This window comes from Saccopteryx leptura, chromosome 2, assembly GCF_036850995.1.
Source record: "Saccopteryx leptura isolate mSacLep1 chromosome 2, mSacLep1_pri_phased_curated, whole genome shotgun sequence".
Lineage (NCBI taxonomy): Eukaryota > Metazoa > Chordata > Mammalia > Chiroptera > Emballonuridae > Saccopteryx > Saccopteryx leptura.
Genome location: NC_089504.1, coordinates 284,938,876 through 284,961,354, shown reverse-complemented (window position 1 = coordinate 284,961,354; position 22,479 = coordinate 284,938,876). Strand labels below are relative to the sequence as shown.

General features: G+C 44.5%; 1 protein-coding gene across 11 annotated transcripts in view; it reads right to left on the bottom strand.

Annotated features, from left to right (window-relative positions):
• The window catches only part of ARHGEF11 (Rho guanine nucleotide exchange factor 11), a 125,502-nt gene that overhangs the window by 26,122 nt on the left and 76,901 nt on the right, over positions 1-22,479 (bottom strand). For 9 of the 11 annotated variants that reach the window (XM_066362126.1, XM_066362134.1, XM_066362130.1 and 6 more), the window contains 12 exons: positions 21,564-21,613; positions 20,572-20,629; positions 19,572-19,750; positions 18,751-18,822; positions 12,529-12,648; positions 9,981-10,026; positions 9,307-9,383; positions 8,075-8,212; positions 3,465-3,539; positions 3,143-3,244; positions 1,910-2,008; positions 568-610 (listed from right to left, as the gene is read on the bottom strand). In XM_066362126.1, coding sequence (XP_066218223.1) covers positions 568-610; positions 1,910-2,008; positions 3,143-3,244; positions 3,465-3,539; positions 8,075-8,212; positions 9,307-9,383; positions 9,981-10,026; positions 12,529-12,648; positions 18,751-18,822; positions 19,572-19,750; positions 20,572-20,629; positions 21,564-21,613 — 1,059 coding nt within the window. The remainder of the gene's footprint in view (positions 1-567; positions 611-1,909; positions 2,009-3,142; positions 3,245-3,464; positions 3,540-8,074; positions 8,213-9,306; positions 9,384-9,980; positions 10,027-12,528; positions 12,649-18,750; positions 18,823-19,571; positions 19,751-20,571; positions 20,630-21,563; positions 21,614-22,479) is intronic. The other 2 variants (XM_066362135.1, XM_066362136.1) reach the window with 1 other exon arrangement.

Sequence of the window (22,479 nt, the reverse complement as noted above, 5' to 3'; positions counted from 1 at the left end):
TCTTCCAGAAAGCTGGCTGAGATCGCCTTTCAGGCTGACACTCCTTTACGCTCTTCCCTCAGCTCTTTACTGGTGACCAGTAACAGTAAGGGAGCGAAGGGCTCACCTCGTTCACTCGGGGCCAGCTGCTGTCTGCATTAGTTGAGGAACTATGAAAAATGCCCCAAAGATCCTGACTGTGGATGGGGTGAAGTGAGGCCCTCGTTTCTGTCCTTTTTAAAGAGTTCCACAAGTGATTCTGATGACTGCCCAGGCTTAGGGATCCACCACTGCATCCACTTTTCTCTTTGTACATATGACCCAACTGAGGCCCAGAAAGGTCACATGGAAGGTTGGCAGAAATAAGCCCCGATCTCCTAACCAAGTTGTGTCTTCCTGTAACAAGCTCTACCAGGCAGTGAGCTCCCAAGCAGGGCCTGTCCCGTTTGTGTGAGGAGTTCTAGAGGGCCTGTCCCGATGTTCCATTAGAGGGCAGCTGCTTCAGGACAGGGACTATGCCCCTGTGATCTGCAGCCTCCTGTGAGTTTAGGACCGGACAGACACTAATTGACCAATGAGCCAACTTACCGATTTCAGCCTGTAGCATCTCTGGGACCTTCACTCTCAGTGGCTAAAAAGATAGAAGAGTGGGGGCAGAAGTGGTGAGCTCACACACTCCAGGGTACACGGGAGACAACACTGCCTTCTCCCTTCCCCTACATCTGCCTGACCTTCCTCTCACCTCTGCCCAACTTATACAACTGAATTCTAGGCGAGGGTTTTTTTTTTTTAATTTTTAAAAAGGATTTTATTTATTGACTTTAGAGAGGAGAGAGAAAGGGCGGGGCAGGAAGCATCACTTGTAATAATTGCTTTGCATATGTGCCTTGACCAGGCAAGTTGGGGGTTTCAAACTGGCGACCTCAGCATTCCCAATGGATGCTTTATCCACTGCGCCACCACAGGTCAGACAAGGCTACGGTTATTGAAAATGGAATCTGAGGATATAGAACAAGTTGGAACTATATTCTGGGAGTGAAACATGTAGTTTCTCCAGTCTTATTTCAAGGACATGAGGGTGCATAAAATGGATGTTCCAAAAAGTAGACTGATGTTAATTCAGCAGCAAGGGAGGACATTTTATTTGGTTATTTGATGGGTTTCCCCTCCCTGCACTCCCGAGGGAGACTGGTCTTAAGTTACCAAGGCTGCCAGTGAGCATGGTGTTCTGGCTTTTGTTCTGAGTACATGACAGTTGCATACCGGGCTGGTTATCTCACAACCAACAGAGAAGAACTGGCAGCTCTAATTTCCTTATTCAAGACCCATTTAAGGGGGCAAAAAATAATCTTCAGGAAAAATAGTTCATTCTACAATTTCGTTAGTCCCAGTAGCTTACTGCCGGATGAATAGTCATTTTGGAATTGGTTTAGTTGATCAGATTAGAAAACCTAAGATGGGAACTGCCCTTTGCTGCCAGTGGGACCCCTGCCGCATCCCTGGGAACTACGCCCAGATGTGTTATTCATCTGCTCCCATGCTCTGTGGAGTCCTCCCTCTGGACTCTGCCTGTGGGCAGTCACAGCAAGTTAGGCTAACTCATCTGATATCTTTGGGCCTGTTTCTTGGTCCCAGGGATGGGCAAGGCAGAAAACTGGGGGGAGCCAGGGCACTGATCCAGGGGAGAGCCCCTTGGTGAGAGGCAAGGTGTATCTCACCTAGGGGCATGTGGGGCTAAAGAGGTTTAGAGAGCAGATCAGCCCTGAGAGAGCAGAGATAGAACAAAATCTGGAAGTTCCGATCTGTCAGCCCACACTTCTCTTTAAAAACCTGTCTGCATTTGGCCTGAACATGTTGCTTAGTTTTTCCTCTGTCTCTGAGTGGTCCACAGAGTATAATAAAACTGTAATCCAACCCATGACTACCTTACCGCATTTTTCTCTAGGAAAATATTCCAGATGTCTTTTCCCAAGCTTCGGGAATCCTTGGAGTTTGACTGCTGATAAACTTCTGCACACAAGTAAAAAAGCTAGGAGGAGAGAAAAAATATGAATTAGAGCAGTGGTTCTCAACCAATAGGGATTTGGCCACTCCAGGAGACAACTAGCAATGTCTGGAGACACCCGGAAAGGTGTTACTGCTATCTAGTGGGGAGAGTCCAGTTATGTGGCTAAGTATCCTATAAGGTACATGACAGTCCCCCCACAGCCAACAATTCTACAACTCAGAACACATCAGTGCTGAGGGTGGGAAACCCCAGCGCAGAGTGTCTCAGAAACCTGTGGTGAATGGTCCCATCCCTCTGCCTCTGTAAGCCCTCTGGTATATTCAGCACAATTGCCTCAACTCTGTATTCTTTCCACACTTGATACTTGGGGTCTTGTAGTTGCTGACAGATGGTTTTCTAAGGGTCATGTTTTATTTATTTCTCTGATTTATGTGCCCTATCTTCATTCAGGAATGCTGCTAAGACACTAGCACTTGGGACTTACACAGAGGTATTCAATGAATATCCGCTCAGCAAATGGATGTTGACTCTGTTTTTTTTTTATTTGTTTTGTTTTTAACTCTGGCTTCTAATAGTGGTATCTCCAAAGAGAAAATAACAGTAGTTCATACCTTGGGCAAGAAGTTTATTCTGAGGAACACAGGTCAACCTCTCTCCTTCATTCTGCTTCCTTTCAAAGCAGCTGAACAGAATGACAGCAACTGTAAGGTTGCTGGGTCTGAGCACTATCCCAGGACACTCCAGCCTCTGTCACCTTATTGTTCCTTCCAGTCATCACCTTCAGACCTAAGGCCCTTTACTGTCTTGCCTCTCTGCGAAGCTATCTTGTAGTAACACTACATATTTCCAAGGGCCACTCTCAACTCCCGTCAGTCTGAATCCCCTTTCATTCAAAAACCTCAAAGACCATCTCCTCCAAGCTGACAAAGAATGAGTCTTCCTGGTCTTGCTCTTCCTGCTCCTCCTTATGCTATTGATATACTTAGCAGGAAGACTCCCTTCCACTGAAGTTCTACCTCCTTTTCTATTTTATCTATGTCCCTGAAATGCCTAACTGTGCCATGGATCTGACTTATGAAATATATAGAGCAGGCCAGAGCTTTGTTAAGCACAAGCAGGCACTCAAGTCAAGACTGACACTCCTGCCTTACTTACCAGGGGGCTGGGGTCTGCTTGAGAGAAGATGTAACGTAGAAAAACCCCCAGGTGAGCTGGCCTTGACTTAAGTTTTTCAAGATCCTGGAATATGACGTCGCTCTGGAAGGCAGAAGGATAAGACTGGCCGGGGGGCCCAGAGGCAGGGTACAGCAGCGGGGCCTGCTCCAGCTTAGTCCCCATTCTCTCAGCCTCCCAGGGCTTCTGGGCTGTGGCTCCCTCCTCCACATCCCCTCCCAGCTGATGCAGTCAAACTGCTTCTAGTCAAGAGCAGCTAGCATGACAGAAGAATGATGAAAGGAGAAAACCAGGAAACCGTTACCTCGTTGTTGAAATAACCCGGGTCATAATCTTCCTCTGGGCCAATAATTAAAGGCTTTGGGCTTTGATCTACACCCTGTGGGAGAGAGTCAAGTTTGTAGAGATGAGAGGTTAGAGGACAGGGGATCCAACCCTCTTGATGAAGCCTGTTTAGTGACAGCACAGCACTGACAAAAAATGCCATACACGTCCAGCCGACGTTGGCATCTCACTACTACCCCCAAATCTCAAAAAACAGAAAATAGGATTTCCACTTGCAGGAAGTCAACTGCATCTGGGTGGGGCATAGCGGACTCAGAGCAGCCTGGTCATATGACACATGAAGATGGGAAGTGAGAGAAAGTGTTGTCTTCCTGTTTGAGAAAGAACTAGGGAGGGAGTGTTAGCCAACAAAAGAACCTAGAGTTCCTGCTGGGTGGGGGCTTTGTTGCTCTCAACAACCACCCTCTACCCAGAACACACCTCCTTCAAGTCTGGTGGCCCCACAGTGCTACTCTATAGTTACTGCAGCACATGCAGCTCAACCTCTGTCAGAAGGGCCTGGCAGTCCATCTCTACCTCCTTGAGCAAAAGGGGATGGAGCTGAGCTTTCTTCAACACCATTTTCATCATTTCCCTTGCCTGTTCAAGATCTATGGTGCACACCCATTACCCGTCTAAAATCTAAACTCCTTAGATTGGCTTTTCTCTCTTTCCTTTCATGCCAATTTTAATAGCCAAACTAACTGGTAAGCCATCAACATTAGGCATGATGAGGTTTCAAGTTGTATAAACTTTTCAGATGCTTCAATGGACAAGCCTCTCTCCTACAAGTTCCTTGAGCTTTCAAAGCTTTTCTATCAATTATATTTTTCATTCAACTTAATTTGCCTCATTTCCAGTGACTCCCCTACAAGGGCTCTGCTTTGGAATCCACCTAGATTACTCTTTCCAGGCCTAAAACACCTCCTGATCCACTTCTTCCAAGCGTTTTCCCTCGCAGTTCCTCCCCGTTACTCTTCACTCACGTTTGTTCTCCTGAATATGTAGAGACTCTATGCCCAGAATCACTGAGTCACAGGATGTGAAAGACCCAGAAGATGCCCCAGAGATCAGAGCCTAGCACTCATTTACGTGCCAAGTTGCAGGTCAAGCCGTATGTGCTGTATCTGTGCACCTCAGACAGAGCCTGGGTATCCTCTCCGCTCCCTTGCGGTCCAGGACCCCCACGCTTGTTAGAGCCCTACTTGGCTCTCTTGTTAAATCTGAAAGCACTAGATTTTTGCTTGTTTGGGGGATTTTTTCTTTAAGTCTTTACAAATATTACAAAATCAGAACATGCTTGTTTTAAAAAAAAAAAAAAAAATCAAATTTCAGCATTATATAACAGAAAGTGAGAGTTCCCTTTGATCCCATGGCCCTGCTGCTGACAGTTTCATAGATAGTATAGGTCTCTCCATGATTTACTAACATAGATTAAGAAACTGGAATTATACTATATTTGCCCTTACAGCTCAAAAATAGCAACTTAAATAATTTTCAGACAATGAACAGACTCAGAGGAGGAAAAAATGGACACCAGGACTGATAATTCCACACCTGCTCCTATTAGCCACCTACCAGAAAACCCCGCTTAAGAGCGGGATGTGCCCCGACCTCCCTCAAGACCTACACTTGGTCCTGCAGTGCTACCAAGGGAGTCGGAGGGGCAATCAGAGAGTTGCCAGGAAAGGAACAGACCTGCACTGGGGCTCAGGAAGACTAAGTTCTAGTCTGACGTTGCCACCAGCAAGCTGAGTCCTCAAACAGTCCCTCAGCCTTTATTTGACTCAGTTCTCACTGACAAATTAAGATATTAAAGCTTACTTCTTTTTTTTTTTTTTTTGCGAGAGAGACAGAGAGAGAGAGACAGACACTGAGAGGGACAGACAGGAAGGGGAGAAATGAGAAGCATCAATTCTTTGTTGTGGCACCTTAGTTGTTCATTGATTGCTTTATCATATGTGCCTTGACCGGGGGGCTACAGCAGAGCAAGTGACCCCTTGCTCAAGCCAGCGACCTTGGGCTTCAAGGCAGCAACCATGGGGTCATGTCTATGACCCCGTGCCCAAGCCAGTGACCTCGGATTTTGAACCTGGATCCTGTGCGTCCCAGGCTGATGCTCTCTCTATACACTGTGCCATTGCCTCGTCAGGCAGCCTACTTCTTTTCTTGATGGGAAAAATTAAATGAGCTATTTTTTCCTAAAGGATCTAGCACAGCAGCTGGTATACTGGACGTTTTAATACATGGTAGCTCCATTTTCCCACCTTTCTACCTCCATGAGCTAAAAGTAACCAAACACTATCTTACAGGTAAAACTAGAACATTCAATAGTGTGTGATACTAATTTTAATTTGAGGGAATGACAAAATGCCTTTAAAATAAACTGAAGTTTAAAAAAGTGAGTTAGTTTAAAGAAAAATATTATGTAACATTATACAGTTGTCATGAGAATGTGGAAAAAATCATTATGGTAGTAGCAGATAATTTTTTTTTTTTTTACAGAAACAGAGAGAGAGAGTCAGAGAGAGGGATAGACAGGGACAGACAGACAGGAATGGAGAGATGAGAAGCATCAATCATTAATTTTTCGTTGTGCGTTGCGACACCTTAGTTGTTCATTGATTGCTTTCTCATATGTGCCTTGACCGCAGGCCTTCAGCAGACCGAGTAACCCCTTGCTCGAGCCAGTGACCTTGGGTCCAAGCTGGTGAGCTTTTGCTCAAACCAGATGAGCCCGCGCTCAAGCTGGTGACCTTGGGGTCTCGAACCTGGGTCCTCGGCATCCCAGTCCAACGCTCTATCCACTGAGCCACCGCCTGGTCAGGCAGTAGTGGATGAATTTTAAGAGATACTGTTTTACAAAACTCGGGAGTTCTGTTTCCAGTTTCTCTAATAGGTAGTGACCTAGCTTCTGCCTGAACAACAATTCCCTGGCTCTCAAGTCAGCCCATTCCATTTTTAGACAGCCCAAATTCCTTGTAAGCTTTTTGCACTGTGCCAAAACTTTCTTCCTGAAACCTCCCCAAACCCACTTCTATCCTTCAAAGTGGTGGCTTTTAAGTTGGGTTCTGCAGAACCTTAGGGCTCCAGGGAAGTGCCTGTGAGTGTAGGGGGAGGTTGACTGGCGAGGGTCCCAGGGTACTCAAGCTTTATTTGTTCTCTACATTAGGGTGCTAAACAACAGGACTATGTTTACGAAAAGGACTTTGCTAAAGAAAGAGAAAACTGAAAATTAGTATTCTGGAGAAACACTAAAATAATTTTCTAAAGAAACCTATTTCCTGCCTGACCAGGTGGTAGCACAGTGGATAGAGCGTTGGACTGGGATGCGGAGGACCCAGGTTCAAGACCCTGAGGTCGCCAGCTTGAGCGTGGCTCATCTGGTTTGAGCAAAGCTCGCCAGCCTGAGCCTAAGGCCGCTGACTCGAGCAAGGGGTCACTCGGTCTGCTGCAGCCCCATGGTCAAGGCACATATGAGAAAGCAATCAGTGAACAACTAAAAGAAGTGCCACAATGAAGAATTGATGCTTCTCATCTCTCTCCCTTCCTGTCTGTCTGTCCCAATCTGTCTCTATCTGTTTTAAAAAAAGAAAGAGGCCCTGGCTGGTTGGCTCAGCGGTAGAGCGTTGGCCTGGCATGCAGGGGACCTGGGTTCGATTCCTGGCCAGGGCACATAGGAGAAGCGCCCATTTGCTTCTCCACCTCCCCCTTCCTCTCTGTCTCTCTCTTCCCCTCCCTCAGCCAAGGCTCCATTGAGCAAAGATGGCCCGGGCGCTGGGGATGGCTCCTTGGCCTCTGCCCCGGGGCGCTAGAGTGGCTCTGGTCGCGGCAGAGCAACGCCCCGGAGGGGCAGAGCATCGCCCCCTGGTGGGCAGAGCGTCGCCCCTGGTGGGCGTGCCGGGTGGATCCAGGTCGGGCGCATGTGGGAGTCTGTCTGTCTATCTCTCCCCATTTCCAGCTTCAGAAAAAAAAAAAAAAAAATAAAGAAAGAAACCTATTTCCTGTTTTATACAGCCATTAAAAGACCACCTATCTGCTCCTTTCACATCACTTTCCTACAGATGTATTCACTGACTCTTCCCATAGAACATAGATAATCTTACTTTCACGCATCTTCTTTTTTTACTATTTATTCTCTAGGTAAGTCCATCTCAAAACAAGGGTTTAGTTTGAGTATTCAAGACTATGTACTGATGCCTGACCAGGCAGTGTTGCAGTGGATAGAGCGTCAGCCTGGAGTACTGATGACCCAGGTTGAAACTCCGATGTTGCCGACTTGAGTGCGGGCTCATCTGGCTTAAGCATGAGATCATAGGCATGACCCCATGGTCGCTGGCTTGAGTCCAAGGTCTCTAGCTTGAGCAGGGAGTTACTGGCTCAGCTGGAGCCCCCGGTCAAGGCACATATGAGAAAGCAATTAATGAACAACTAAGGAGCCACAATAAAGAACTGATGCTTCTCATCTCTTTCCCTTCCTGTCTGTGCCCTTGCCCTCTCAGTACAAAAAAAAAAAAAAAGACTAGGTACTGGTGACTCAGTTCTGGTAAAAGGGAAAGGAAGGTTGCAGGGTGGCTCTGAATCACTCACCTGGTCGCTGGTGGAGGAGCCCGGTGTGTCCGAGCCCGGCCACCTATGGTGCTGGGCCACCCTGGCCATGATCACTGGGGAGGTTCGAGGACTGTCCAGTCCAGGGTCTGATAGCACTGAGTTCCGATTTATCAATGACTAAAGGAACAGAGAATTGTGTGACAAGGAAACTCTTCCAGAAGTCCCTCAGGGCTCAGCTCACTTGGTGGTAACAGCCACATTCATCAGCTAATATAAATCCAGACTTATTCTGTGCCTAGCACTGTTACCTTGATTACATAGCACCTCAAATCTTTCAATAGTCCTTTGAGGGAGATACTATTATTCCTCCTACTTTTCACACAAGGACACTAACACTTGGAGTAGTTACAAGATTTGCTGAAGGTCAAATAGCTACTAATGTCATACTCCCTGGATTCAACCTGGGCGGTCTCATCCCATAGCCATAGACCTCATCACTAAGCTACGATGCCTCCCAGATGTTCAGCCCTTAAGATAATGTCAACTGTAGATTATTTGGGACTCTCTGGTCCCTTCTTGCTTTCCCATATACTGACTGATCCTTTCACATACATTCATCATCTTCTCCGAAATGAACAGAGCAGTAAGAAAAATAATTCCAACTATTATTTAAATGTAGGCTTTAAACATACTGACCCACATATTTAAATGACTGACCCACATATTTAATTAAGCTAGCTAAGTATATATTTTGCTAACATCATTATTATTTCTTTCATTCACTTGTACTTTTATACTACAAGTTTACATATGCAAACTGAGAATGGCTGGAATAGAGAACCTTTGAGGTTAAAACTTGAAATCCTTTGACCACTCCAAAAAAGAGAGAGATTGCTGCTTCTGATAGGCAGGGTTCATTGTATCAATCAAAGACGAGTTATCCGCAGCCAGACAGAAATGTGTTTTTGGTCAAGCCACCACTGTTTCAGATGATTTATGTCTCTGCTCCTTTACATTTAAAGGCTTGCCTCTCTCTCCATATATAACAGACTTATGATGACATAGAAGCCAGATTTAATGATTCACATGTAGGATGTGTTTGAAATTACTTTTTTGGAACCCAGAGCACACTGACTAAAATGCTTGGAATTGGAATAGAGAAGAGGCCCGTACATGATAGGCCAGAGGCCTTGGCAACTGGTGAGCAGCAGAACCGTTATGTGCTAGAGAAGGGACATTAACCTATCAGGCTCACCCCTGCTGATACTCACCTCAGTGAGGGAAGGGAAGCGTTCTGTCCCAGAGTCCAAGCCACTGTCCCCGTCCTGTGAATCCAGAGAAAGTCGGCCTGACAAGAAAAGGTTACACAGTAAGGAGGAGTTATGGTGTCCAGGGAAAGGAAGAACCATAATCTGGGAACCTGTACACAGGGCAGAAAAGTGAAGCCGCACCTTCCTTCTTTCCCAGCTTTCCTTCACCTGTCTGATTTCATGATTCCTCGAGTCGGATGCTTTACACCTAGCTTTCCCCTATTTCCATCCCTGTGCGCAGATCATGGCACCTCCTGAAAGGACTCCACAGTTCCACCTCACAAGACTTCCCCCTTGCCTCACTTGCAACCCTCTCTGGTTCCCATTTCCTCTGCAACAGTATTTCTTGAGCTCCTAAGTGCCAGGTGCTGACAGGCAAGTTGGCATCTGGACCATCATCAATCCAGTCTCTCCTTGGCACTTACCTTACCCAGTGCTACTGGCTATATTCTCCTATCAACTGAATGCACTGTATCCAATTTCCCTGTGCTGCTTTCTCTCATTCTTCTATTTCCTACAGGCAGGTACTATATATTTTCTTTCCCTAAATCTGCCTCATGGAGAGGAGACAACAGATGACAAACCTGGACTAGAGACATGACAGAAAAGAAGGGGTGGTAGTGGTAGGGACTCACCTTCTGTTGGTCTCTGGCTGGTGTCACCATATAGTGGAAGTATGTCCTAAAAAATAAAGGTCCAGAGGGAGGGCAAATTCTCTTAACTTCTCTCCATACTGTTTCCTCATCAATCAACTCTTCCCTTAGCCTCAGCAGATAATATCTGCTTATAATTATTGGCCTCTTCTGCTTTATTGCCTTAAAAATGCCCAGCTGCAAGAGCTATTGCTTCATTTACACAGTTTTAGGAGGATGGTGACCCCTAATGGCAGAAAGAGAGCTTTACTATCAGAAAAATTCTAAAAATTCACTTGATTTACACAGAAAAACTTCCTATCAAGGGATGCAAAAAGCTCAAGCAGATGACTGAGGGGACACTGTGAAAGGTCTTTGAAGGTGCTGGCTGACCAGCTAATGTGGAGAGAATTATACTGATAGTTCTTCACTGTTTATAAAGCCCTCTTTTCTATATCTCATTTAGTCTTTCAACAACTCTGAGGCAGGTACAGTACTCACAGGTTATAAATGAGCTAGAAGCTCAGAGATCTAAAGTAACTTGCCCAAGCTACACAGCAGGTAAACTATAAAGTCAGGGTTACGTTCAGATCTCCAGACTCCAGGCAGAGCACTTTAGACTTTCACCTCACAAAGCACACACATTCACAGGCAGTGGCAGCAGCAACATACATGGGCCCTGTGCTGAAGGCATGCTCTAACTCCAACAATAACCCTGTCAGGCAGGTCCTATTCTCTGTTTCTTAAGTGAGGCCACCAAGACTCCTAGGGATTAAGTAACTTGCCCAAGAGTCTTAAAGCTGATGAGTACCGGAACTGGGATATGAATTCATAGTTTAAGTTCAGAACCTGAGCGCCTATCAACCATGTGACACAGAAGTCCTTCAGAAAATACAACAGCTTAAGTTTGATTAGAACATGTTTCCTAGACTTTTTTGAGCTGGATGTTCTAAAAGAGAAAGTGGATGGTCTTTAAATAATTTCTATTGCCTTTGGCAAATATTATTCTTGGAGATCTTAAAGCTTCTGAAGAGTTACTTCCTATATACCCAAAGAATTAAGGCCTGCTAGAGTTTAGTAAGACACTACTAATAGAGAGGACCATTTCCTCTCTGGAATTTTCCACAAAGTGTGGTGAGCTGATGCTATAGAAACCTCTCAACTGACTGGGCATCCTTTACTTAGGCTGACTTTTAAAAGTGCTTATATTTCTTGCCCTGGCCAGATAGCTCGGTTGGTTAGAGCATTGTCACGATATGCAGAGGTTCAATTCATGGTCAGGGAACATACAGAAACAGATCAATGTTTCTGTCAATCTCTCTCTCTCACAAATCAATAAAATAAAATATTTTTTATTATATTATTTATTTATTTATTTTTCTTTACAGGATAGAGAGAGAGTGAGTCAGAGAGAGGGATAAATAGGGACAGACAGGAACGGAGAGAGATGAGAAGCATCAATCATCAGTTTTTTGTTGCGACATCTTAGTTGTTCATTGATTGCTTTCTCACATGTGTCTTGACCGCGGGTCTTCAGCAGACCGAGTAACCCCTTGCTTGAGCCAGCAACCTTCGGTCCAAGCTGGTGAGCATTTTTTATTTTGCTCAAGCCAGATGAGCCTGCGCTCAAGCTGGCGACCTCAGGGTCTCGAACCTGGGCCCTCAGCATCCCAGTCCAATGCTCTATCCACTGTGCCACCACCTGGTCAGGCAAAATAAATATTTTTATACTTTTTTTTTTTTTTTTTCTGAAGCTGGAAACGGGGAGAGACAGTCAGACAGACTCCCGCATGCGCCCAACCAGGATCCACCCGGCACGCCCACCAGGGGCAACGCTCTGCCCACCAGGGGGCGATGCTCTGCCCCTCTGGGGCACCGCTCTGCCGTGACCAGAGCCACTCTAGCGCCTGGGGCAGAGGCCAAGGAGCCATCCCCAGCGCCCGGGGCCATCTCTGCTCCAATTGAGCCCCAGCTGCAGGAGGGAAAGAGAGAGACAGAGAGGAAGGAGTGGGGGGGTGGAGAAGCAAATGGGCACCTCTCCTATGTGCCCTGGCCAGGAATCGAACCCGGGTCCCCCGCATGCCAGGCCGACGCTCTACCGCTGAGCCAACCAGCCAGGGCCATAAAAAATATTTTTAAAGTACTTATATTTCTTTGAGAAGACCTAAGGAATAAATAGTGGAAAAAGTTGCCAGATGAATAATGAGTGAAATAGTGTAGGAATATATATCAGCTATAAGGAAATTACTCAGAAAGATGGATAATTAGGAGACGAAAGCCAACAGTAACTTATTTTATATTTCTTTCTATTACAACTGTAAGCTCTTGGAGGGCTTTTTATTTTAGCTCCCAAGTGTCAGGACAGTGCTTGATCTTTGGCTTTAAACAAAAAATTGCGGACCTTTGTTTCTTTGTTAGATACTAGACACTTACTAGCTCAGCTCTGGGGTGCTGACATGACTCATGAAGCCCTCTCCCCTAGCTTTCTCACAAACTCCACCCAGTCCACCTGCAGGGTGCCCATCCTAGAGCTATGCCTACTGTCACTCACCACTAAGCCACCAGTCTCCTGCTGGATCTTCAGCTGTAACTGAGTGACTCGCCGCCGGGCACCTTCGATCTGCTCTTCTAGCAGGCTGGCGGGGTTCCGGCTATACACCTCACAGATACGCTGGGGAGGGGTGAGGAGGACAGGGAGGAGGGGACAAGGCAGAAGGGGTGGTTAGTAGAGAATGGACAACTCGCCAGTGAGGGAATAGGCAGTTATTCCAAAACAAAGGGGAGAGAGAAGAAATCTTTGCGTTCTAGTAGATACATGTTATTTCACCACCAATTAGCAGAAAAAAAATGTATAAATGGCGAGAAACAACACATGAGGCAACTGGAGAAAGAAGACACAACACAAAGGCCTATCTTAATCTGACTCACTCTTCAAAGGCTGGCTTAAGTCCCAAACCCTAAATGAGGTCTTTTATGACTATTACTCAAGTGTGAGATATTTAAGTGACTGTCCAGCTCAGCACACAAAAAGGCGCCAAAGAGTAAAGTCACACACACACAGGGAGAAGCACCTGAGATGAGAGACAGAGTGTGATGAGCTCCACAGTTGGGAAGCAGTCTGACACCGATCTAGCACTCCTCACAGCATAGAGGGACACGTAGCACACACGTGTAGAGCGTGCACTGTGCAGTCAGGGAGTCCTGGCTTTCAATTCTGGCATCTCCACTTACTAGCTGTGTAGACCTGGGCAAGCTTTAACACGTCCTCAGAGATAAAAGTACCTGGAAATGACAGTACCTGCCTCTGGGGAGAGCTGAACTAAAAGATCTGAATGAGATTATGTATGCAAAGTGCTTAGGAGAATATCTGGTGCTTAATTACATACATGACTGAATATAGCCAGCTATTATTATTTTACTCAAAAGGAAATACTCAGAAAGCTTGCTGGTTAAATAATTGAATAAAGACTCCAAATACACATATCCTCTAAGCTCATCTGGGGCCTTACTGCTCCATATCAACCTTTTTTGTTTCACAAATTTCTCACACTTATTTTTTTCATCTTCTCCACATCCACCTAGCAAGCTTCCAACCCTGCCCTTAGTCTCAGGAGACAGTATCATCTGGTAAAAACTTTTTCAACTTTATTTTATTCAAAAAATTTGCAGCTGCCCTGGCAGGTAGTTTAGTTGGTTAGAATGTCGTCCGGATACATTAAGGTTGTGGGTTTGAGCCTTGGTCAGGATACATACAAAATCAACCAATGAATGCATAAATAAAATGGAAAAACAAATCGATGTTTCTCTCTCTCTATATAATCAATAAGTAAAAATTAATAAAAAAACATTTGTAGCCATTCCACCCTCCCCCAGAAGAGAAACTATGTCTAAGTCTTTCACAAAGTTAATGCTTCCAATTGCCTCAGGCTCTTCTTAGGCACCAGAAATATATTTTCAAAGTCTTCTTTCCAATGGCTCCTTCTTAAGTTTCCAGTCTTAAACACAAACCACTACAATAAAACCCTTTTCATCAGCTCGGATTAGTCTTCAAGCCACTGCCTCAGCTTCTTCCTCCTTCCTGTCATAGGCACACGTTTCAAAGCAGGAGCCCACACGTACAGCCCCACACTGCTTTGCCTTCCAGTCACTCCTCAATCGAGTTCCTCTCTATACTTCAAATAGCTACTCTTTTAAAGAACAGCATGACTTAACTGCCAAATCAAATGGTTTCTTCAAGGTCCTTCTCAAAATGCTGCTCTCTTTTGACTTCCTAACTCTACACTATTTTGGATCTCCTCACAAGCTTTTATCCCTGCCTCTCTTCTATCCAGGTAAGCATTCAGTCCCGCAAACATTTACACAGAGCTGATATATTCCAGGTCCTATGCCAGCTGTGCATGAGAAATATTCAAATGTAGAGATAAGAACTTGGTCCAATAGGGAAGAAAAACAAATAATTAAAATAGAAATATAATAGCAATTGGTGTGATGTTAAAGGTCAGTGCAGTGTGCTACAGAAGCATGTAAGTTCCAAAATTCCATCCTTAGTTTTATTCTTTTTCTCTGCATTGGACCCTGGGTGATACCATTCAGTTTCTGATTTGAACTATAATCTTTGTGCTGAGGATACCCAAATGTCTATTTCTTTTATTTATTTTATTTTTTTTGTATTTTTCTGAAGCTGGAAACGGGGAGAGACAGTCAGACAGATTCCCACATGCGCCCGACCGGGATCCACCCGGCATGCCCACCAGGGGCGATGTTCTGCCCCTCCGGGGCATCACTCTGCTGCGACCAGAGCCACTCTAGCGCCTGGGGCAGAGGCCAAGGAGCCATCCCCAGCGCCCAGGCCATCTTTGCTCCAATGGAGCCTTGGCTGCGGGAGGGGAAGAGAGAGACAGAGAGGAAGGGGGGTGGTGGAGAAGCAAATGGGCACTTCTCCTATATGCCCTGGCCGGGAATCGAACCCGGGTCCCCCACATGCCAGGCCGATGCTCTACCGCTGAGCCAACCGGCCAGGGCCTATTTCTTTTATATATATATGGAGAGAGAGAGAGAGAGAGAGAGAGAAAGAAAGAGAGACAGAGAGAGACAGAGAGAGAGAGAGACACACAGGGACAGACAGACAGGAAGGGAGAGAAATGAAAAGCATCAACTTGTTGTGGCACTTTAGTTGTTCAGTGATTGCTTTCTTATATGTGCCTTGACTGGGGGGCTCCAGCCAAGCCAGTGTCCCCTTGCTTATATGCCAGCGACCTTGGGCTTCAAGCAAGTGACTTTTGGGCTCAAGCCAGAGACCACGGAATCATGTCTATAATCTCACGCTCAAACCAGCAACCCCGTGCTCAAGCTGATGAGCCCATGCTCAAGTCGGTTGAGTCTGCACTTAAGCCAGTAACCTTAAGGTTTCGAACCTGGGTCCTCAGCATCCCAGGCCAATGCTCTATCCACTACACCACCGCCTGGTCAAGCCCAAATGTCTATTTCAACAGAGCCTTTTTCCATGAGGTCCAGCCCTGACAGTCTTTTAATGTGAATGTCTCAGGGGCACCTTCTTAAACTCAGTACTCCCAAAGCTGACCTTCATTTCTTTCTCCTAAACCCTGTTCCTCTCTCTGTCACACTCCATTAATGGCATCACCATCTAACCAGGCACTCAAATTTTGGGCTATCTTTTATTGTCCCTTCTCCTTTTCCTCCCTCTTCCAATTGATAAGTTCTACTGATTTGACTTCTGAGCTGTCTCCTATTGCCATCCCCAACTATTTCTGCTGTTCTTGTTAAATCTGTCATTTCTTACCTATTTCAATAGCCTCCCAGATGATTTCCTTATGTGTCAATCCACTTAACACGCTTTTCTAAATAATGTTGATTTGAAGATATGTTCACTCCCCTACTCAAAAATCCTTTGATCAACTCCTAATGTCTTCAGAATAAACTCTTAAGCCCATCAAGGCCAAAAGCACTTTCTGGAGTGAAACAGACTGATCCCAACTCAAGTATCACATCATGAAGACTTCGCTGATCACTGCATCATTAATTATCCCTTCTTTTGGGCTTCCATGGCATTAAAAAATATTTTAAAAATTATCATTGACATATAATTCACTAACATAAATTTCACCATTTTAAAGTGTATAATTCAATGGTTTTTAGTATATTCACAGAATTGCTCTGAATAGTACAGTGTTTTCAGGGTTCTTCTATATTATTGCATGTATGTACTTCATTCTTCTTTATGGCTAAATAATATATCATTGTATTAAGTATACCATTTTTGTTTATCTATTCATCAGTTGATGAATATTTGTGTTGTTTCCACTTTTTGGCTATTATGATTAATGCTATTATGAAGGCTCAAGTACAAGTTTTTGTTTGAACATGTTTTCAATTCTCTTCAGTATATACCTAGGAGTGTAACTGATCATTCTATCTCTGTGTTTCTCTGTTTAATATGTGAGGAACTGCCAAAGTTTTCCACAGTGGCTGTACTATATTTTACATTTTCACCACCAATGGTGGAAATAAAGTAGAATTGTGAATACAAAGACAAAATATAAACAAGTATTTCTCTGATTTCTTCATATTCGAATCAACAACTGTTATCTTCTGTTCTTTTGGCTCTAACCATCCTAGCAGTTGGGGAATGAGATCTCATTGTAGTACTGAGCATCTTTTCCTGTGCTTATTGGCTATTTATCTTCTTTATTGGACTTTCTATTCAAATCCTCTGCTAACTTTGAAATTAGGTTGTCTTTTTTTTTTTTTTTTTTTTTAAATTAGGTTGTCTTTTTATTGTTGAGTTTTAAGAGTCCTTTACACATCCTGGTACTAGACCCTTATCAGATATGAGTTGCAATTATTCTCTCCCATTCTATGAATTGTTTTAATTTTTTTTGTGTGTGTGTGACAGAGACACAGAGAGAGAGAGACAGAGAGAGGGACAGATAGGGACAGACAGACAGGAAAGAAGAGAGATGAGACGCATCAATTATACATTGTGGCACCTTAATTATTCATTGATTCCCTTCTCATATCTGCCTTGACTGGAGGGCTACAGCAGAGCGAGTGACCCCTTGCTCAAGCTAGTGACCTTGGGGCTCAAGCCAGCGACCATAGAGTCATGTCTATGATCCCACGCTCAAGCCGGCGACCCTGTGCTCAAACTGGATGAGCCCATGCTTAAGCCGGCGACCTTGGGGTTTAGAACCTGGGTCCTCTGCACTCCAGTCCGATGCTCTACCCACTGCACCACCTCCTGGTCAGGTTGGTTTTTTACTTTGATTGTATCCTTTAATACATAAAGGTTTATCATTTTAATGACATCTAATTTATCATTTTTAATTGTGCTTTTGGTGTCAGATCTAAAAAACAACTGCTTTATAAAAGGTTATAAAGATTTACACCCATATTTTCTTCTAAGAGTTTTTCCAATTTTTAAAAATAGTTCCAGCTCTTCTATTTAAGTCTTTGATCCATTTTGAGTTAAAATTTAAAAAATTTTGTGAGGTAAGGGTCCAAATAATGTCCTAGCACCATTTGTTGAAAAGCCTATTCTTTCTCCACTGAATTGTCTTGACATCTTTGTCAAAAATCCATTGAACATAGATATATGAGTTAAATTCTGGACTCTGATTCTATTCTATTGGCCTACAGATCTCTACTTATATGAGTGCCATGCTGTCTTGATTATTCTATGACATTTGTCAATATGCGTCACCACTTACTATAAATCCCATTCATCCACTGATATCCTACTGAATTACAAACTCCTTAAAGGAAAGGTTCATCTCTCACTTATCTTTGTAACCCTTCCAACTTTGGCCCCAGCACCCCTCCATACCCTAGCTCTGCAACACACACACAGCAGGAACTCAGTGCTTGTTAAATAAGTGAGTATATTTTTATATCTTTGTGCCTCTGAGCTATGCTGAGTAGCATTCCATCCGCCAACTCTTTTGTATACAGAAGTCCCTCTCTTCAAGGCCCAGCTGAACAGAATCCTCTCTGTGAAGCTGCCCCCCCACATTTCCCATTATTAATTAATTGCTCTCTTCTTGGAAGCTTGTTTCTGCCACTCTCTCCCCTATTGTAATATGAGTTTTCCCCATTAGATTTTTAAACATGTTAAGGGAAAGAACTGTCTAATCTTTCCATATCTGTATACTATAGGAACTAAAGCAATGCTTTACATACACGGGCACTTACAGAAATTTGCTGAATTGAAATGAAGGAGTGAGAAGCTTGCTGCAGGCCACAGGTACTGTAGTAATCTGGTGATTCCACTTCAGCCAAAGTAATCTTACTGTTCTGTTTGCACATCATTTCCAGGCGTGGAAATCTCTGCATCCCCTTCACCAACAGCGCCCCACCTCTATCAGCTTGGCTGGGCATTCACCTACCCACCTCTACCCTCCTCCCTGATACGTCCCTTCCTGGAAACCACCAAGATCAATCAATTCCAATCGACTCTTGAGTTTCCTCAGTTCTAATGTTCTTTCATTTTATTCTACCTGTCTCATTACTTGTTTGAGTTTTGTCTATATATTCACTATTATAATTTATTATCCATGAGCTATTACCCTATTCACTCTATCAGTCAAAATCTGCTTTAACCAATTCTGTTGACCTATGGCAATTCCTTAGTGGTCCTGGGTTTTAATTTTTAAAGTTTTATAGTAATAGGATATGGCCTGTAAATTTAGTTGTACAATCGGCAGATTGCTCTGATCAAGTATTATTTCATTAAGGCAACCCCCAGCAGTGACCTTACCTGTAACTCTTTTTCCTCCTGCCTCAGCATATTCCTAAGGATCTGGGTGGCATGTTTTTGAAATTCAGGATCCTAAGAATGGAAAATATAACAGTAGTGAGAATTGAGAACCAGCTCAATTTTCTTCTACCTGCTGATCCTTGGGCAAGGAAAGAAAGTTAGGAGAATCGAGCTTGTGTCATAAATGTGTTTTGTCTAACACTTAGAATCTTGCTGGAATTCAGTCAACATACAATCTTATTTTGATTTTACCTGAACTTTCTAGAAACCTTGCTGGGATCACCTCTGATATCAAGTTGCTCTCTAAAGTCTCCCAGGACTAGCTGGCTCACTCTACTTTCCAGCTGGAACATCTGTTCCCCATTTTATCTGCACCTTGTCCTCTTTTAAGTCCTCACACAGCTTTCTGTGGTCCTCACGTTTGCTCCCTACCTGTGTTTTTCCTTTCCTGATTCTCTCCCCCTACACAACGGGCTTCCTGCTTCATTCTTCCATGCAGCCTTTTTCTCCAGGAAGTCTTTCCCCTACTCCTGTTCCACACCATTGTGACAATGACTGGCAACAGTGTTTAACAGATGCCTTTGTCTATGCCTGCAGGTGTGGGGGGAGCACCATCAAAGGGCCTCCTTAGAGTCTTTAACATTTAGGAAATTCGCTATATGTTGTTGTCTGATAAAAGTGCACACACATTTACATGGAAGGAGAACGGCTCTTCGGCTTGTCTCTGCTTACCGGTACTATTCAATTTAACCTGCTTTCTCTCCTAATGGGAGTTATTCAAAGGGACAGCAGTGTGAGGAAAGGAGCAGAAGGACTATTACCTGCAGAGGTTTGGGTCCTGTGATGCGCTGTGGAGGTGGCAGAGGTGGAGGAGGTGGTGGTGGTGGGGTCGCAGGGGTGACCTGGGGAGCTCCTACTGGGGCTGAGTCCTGCTGGAGCCCAGAGACACCAACGGATGAGGGTGAAGAGCCCAGGAGGGTCAGTGCAACATAGGCACCAGCTGGAGGGGCAGAAAACGACTTGCTCAAGTGACACTGTTCTGGACAGAAGACATTCAAACTAAAAGGAAGGCTTCTTTCCCTTTCTACCCTTAGTAAGTTTAAAATTCTGTAGCTAAACTTCTCACTTATAATATCCTCCTCATTCTCTAACTGCTGCTTGTCTACCCTGATTCAACATCAGTACCCCTGCTTTCCCTTTCTTCATGCAGACAACCAAAATTCCACCCATAAATATCTGGGAACACTACTACTGAGGGTCTGCCCAATCAGTCTCTTGTTTCCTCCATTGTCTCACTAGACTAAGTGGCCAATATAAAGCCTGCCTGGCACATGGAAGGCACTCAATTCCAGCCTTCTACCTTCCCCAAACCTCTCATACCCTTTAACTGTTTTATCATTATTGCTTTCATTTGATTACTTGGGCAGACTCGATTGTTGCATCTTCCTGGCTGCAAACAATATTTTTGCTTTTTTTCCCAGGATTGGAAACAAATGAGAAAAATGTCTATGAATGGGAGAGGGGAGCAAATAGTGTTTGAGTGAGACCTAGTCTTAGTAAAATATGGTCTAAATGTGAATGCAAAGATGGGTGTAAAAATAAAGATGTTTGAAGAGAGACTAGCAGTGTCTCCACCTGAAATAATAGGAAATTGTGGCAGTCTAAGTGGACCACTCCATATCAAGATTAAAGACGTAACTCCAGCCGCTGCCCCCATCTGTAAAGGAAGCCTCTGGGGCCAACAGGCCAACCCTTTCCCCATTTCCTTCTCAGCCCACCTATTCCCCTCCTGTCTTTACTGATCAGCTCTCTCCAACTCACATTTGATAAGCTTCACCACCTCCAGGTGTGAGCTGTTGGTTACCATGGTGCCATTCACCTGTTGTGGGAGACAAAAGATATCGAGTAATGGTGATGGAAATCTAAAGGATCATTTTACAAGTTTAAAATGCCACTCCTTTAGGAAGCTATTTTCCAATATTCTTTAACCACCTATGGTCACTTGCTGACTCAAATTCATATCATGAATTTGTTCTTTTTTTTATTTTATTTTATTTATTCATTTTTTAGAGAGGAGAGAGGGAGAGAGAGAAACAGAGAGAGAGAAGAGAGGAGGAGCTGGAAGCATCAACTCCCATATGTGCCTTGACCAGGCAAGCCCAGGGTTTCGAACCGGCAACCTCAGCATTTCCAGGTCGACGCTTTATCCACTGCGCCACCACAGGTCAGGCCATGAATTTGTTCTTGTTCATATCTGCCATGTGTTTTGTCTCCCAGCTAGTCCATAAGTTTGCAGGAATAAGACCTGCAGCTTCATTTATTCATTTGTTCATTCATTTATTTTTTAATTTTTGGTATACACTTTCCAACCATTAGCTTTGTACACGTCAACTGACTCTGTGTTTTCTCCTCCTAGGAGAAAGGGACCTCCTCATCTTGGATTTCCTTCCTGGTTCTAGTACTCTATTCCAGAAGAAAGTGCTGAATCGACAGGGAAGACGACAGTTGTTTAGAATTGGCAAAGACCTAAAGTCAGCATTGTCTGGAAGGCAGAATATCACTATGAGAACAGAAGGCACTGAGTCCTGCATTAGTCTCCACGTTTCACTCCTAATCATGCTTCTGTCATTTGTGAAATAGGAATAATAAAACCTGTTCTAGAAGGCTGATTACTTGAGTCAAGAAGGGTCTAGAATATCTTAGTCCTCACACTCGGCCACATTATACTTCTGTGATCATTGTCATGGTGCCACCCCTAACTCAGTGGCTGACTAATGGTATCATAAGGCAGTGTGCAAAGGGAAGGCACTCACTTTGATGATCCGGTCACCCTCTTTCACACCGGCTTTCATGGCTGCACCTCCTGTAAGAAGAAGGCCTGGTGAGCAGAGCCCAACAACTTTCCCAGAAGTCACCAAATGTACACAAAAGTTGTGTCAGATCATTTCCCTCCAAAATTTCTTCTCACTTTCCTATATTAAGTACCACTAGTATGTAGATCTTACATTGCTATAAAAGTAGTGACATTGGCCCTGTCCGGTTGGCTCAGTGGTAGAGCGTCGGCCTGGCGTGCAGAAGTCCCAGGTTCGATTCCTGGCCAGGGCACACAGGAGAGGCGCCCATCTGCTTCTCCACCCCTCTTCCTCTCTGTCTCTCTCTTCCCCTCCCGCAGCCGAGGCTCCATTGGAGCAAGGATGGCCCGGGTGCTGGGGATGGCTCCTTGGCCTCTGCCCCAGGCGCTGGAGTGGCTCTGGTCGCGACAGAGCAATGCCCTGGAGGGGCAGAGCATCGCCCCCTGGTGGGCAGAGCGTCGCCCCCTGGTGGGCGTGCCGGGTGGATCCCGGTTGGGCGCACGCGGGAGTCTGTCTGACTGTCTCTCCCCGTTTCCAGCTTCAGAGAAATACATACACACACACACACACACACACACATACACAACAAGTAGTGACATAACTTTTAAGCCAGAGTGGACTATATCAGGTCCCATCTCTTGCTCTGCCCTCCAACTAGCTCAGATGCTAGGCTCTGAAGACCAGGCAACAACAGCATAGAAGAAGGGCCAGGCTCTGGAAAGAGTATGTGTGCTTTATTTGAATGTGTTCTAAGGTCAAATAAGAGTTATTTCTTATTATCCAGTGGGAAGATTGAGTTTATTATATTAAATCTAATTAATGTAATAATAATAAGAGAAATATGGAGAAAAGGATTAAAACAAGAGTTTTTAAATAG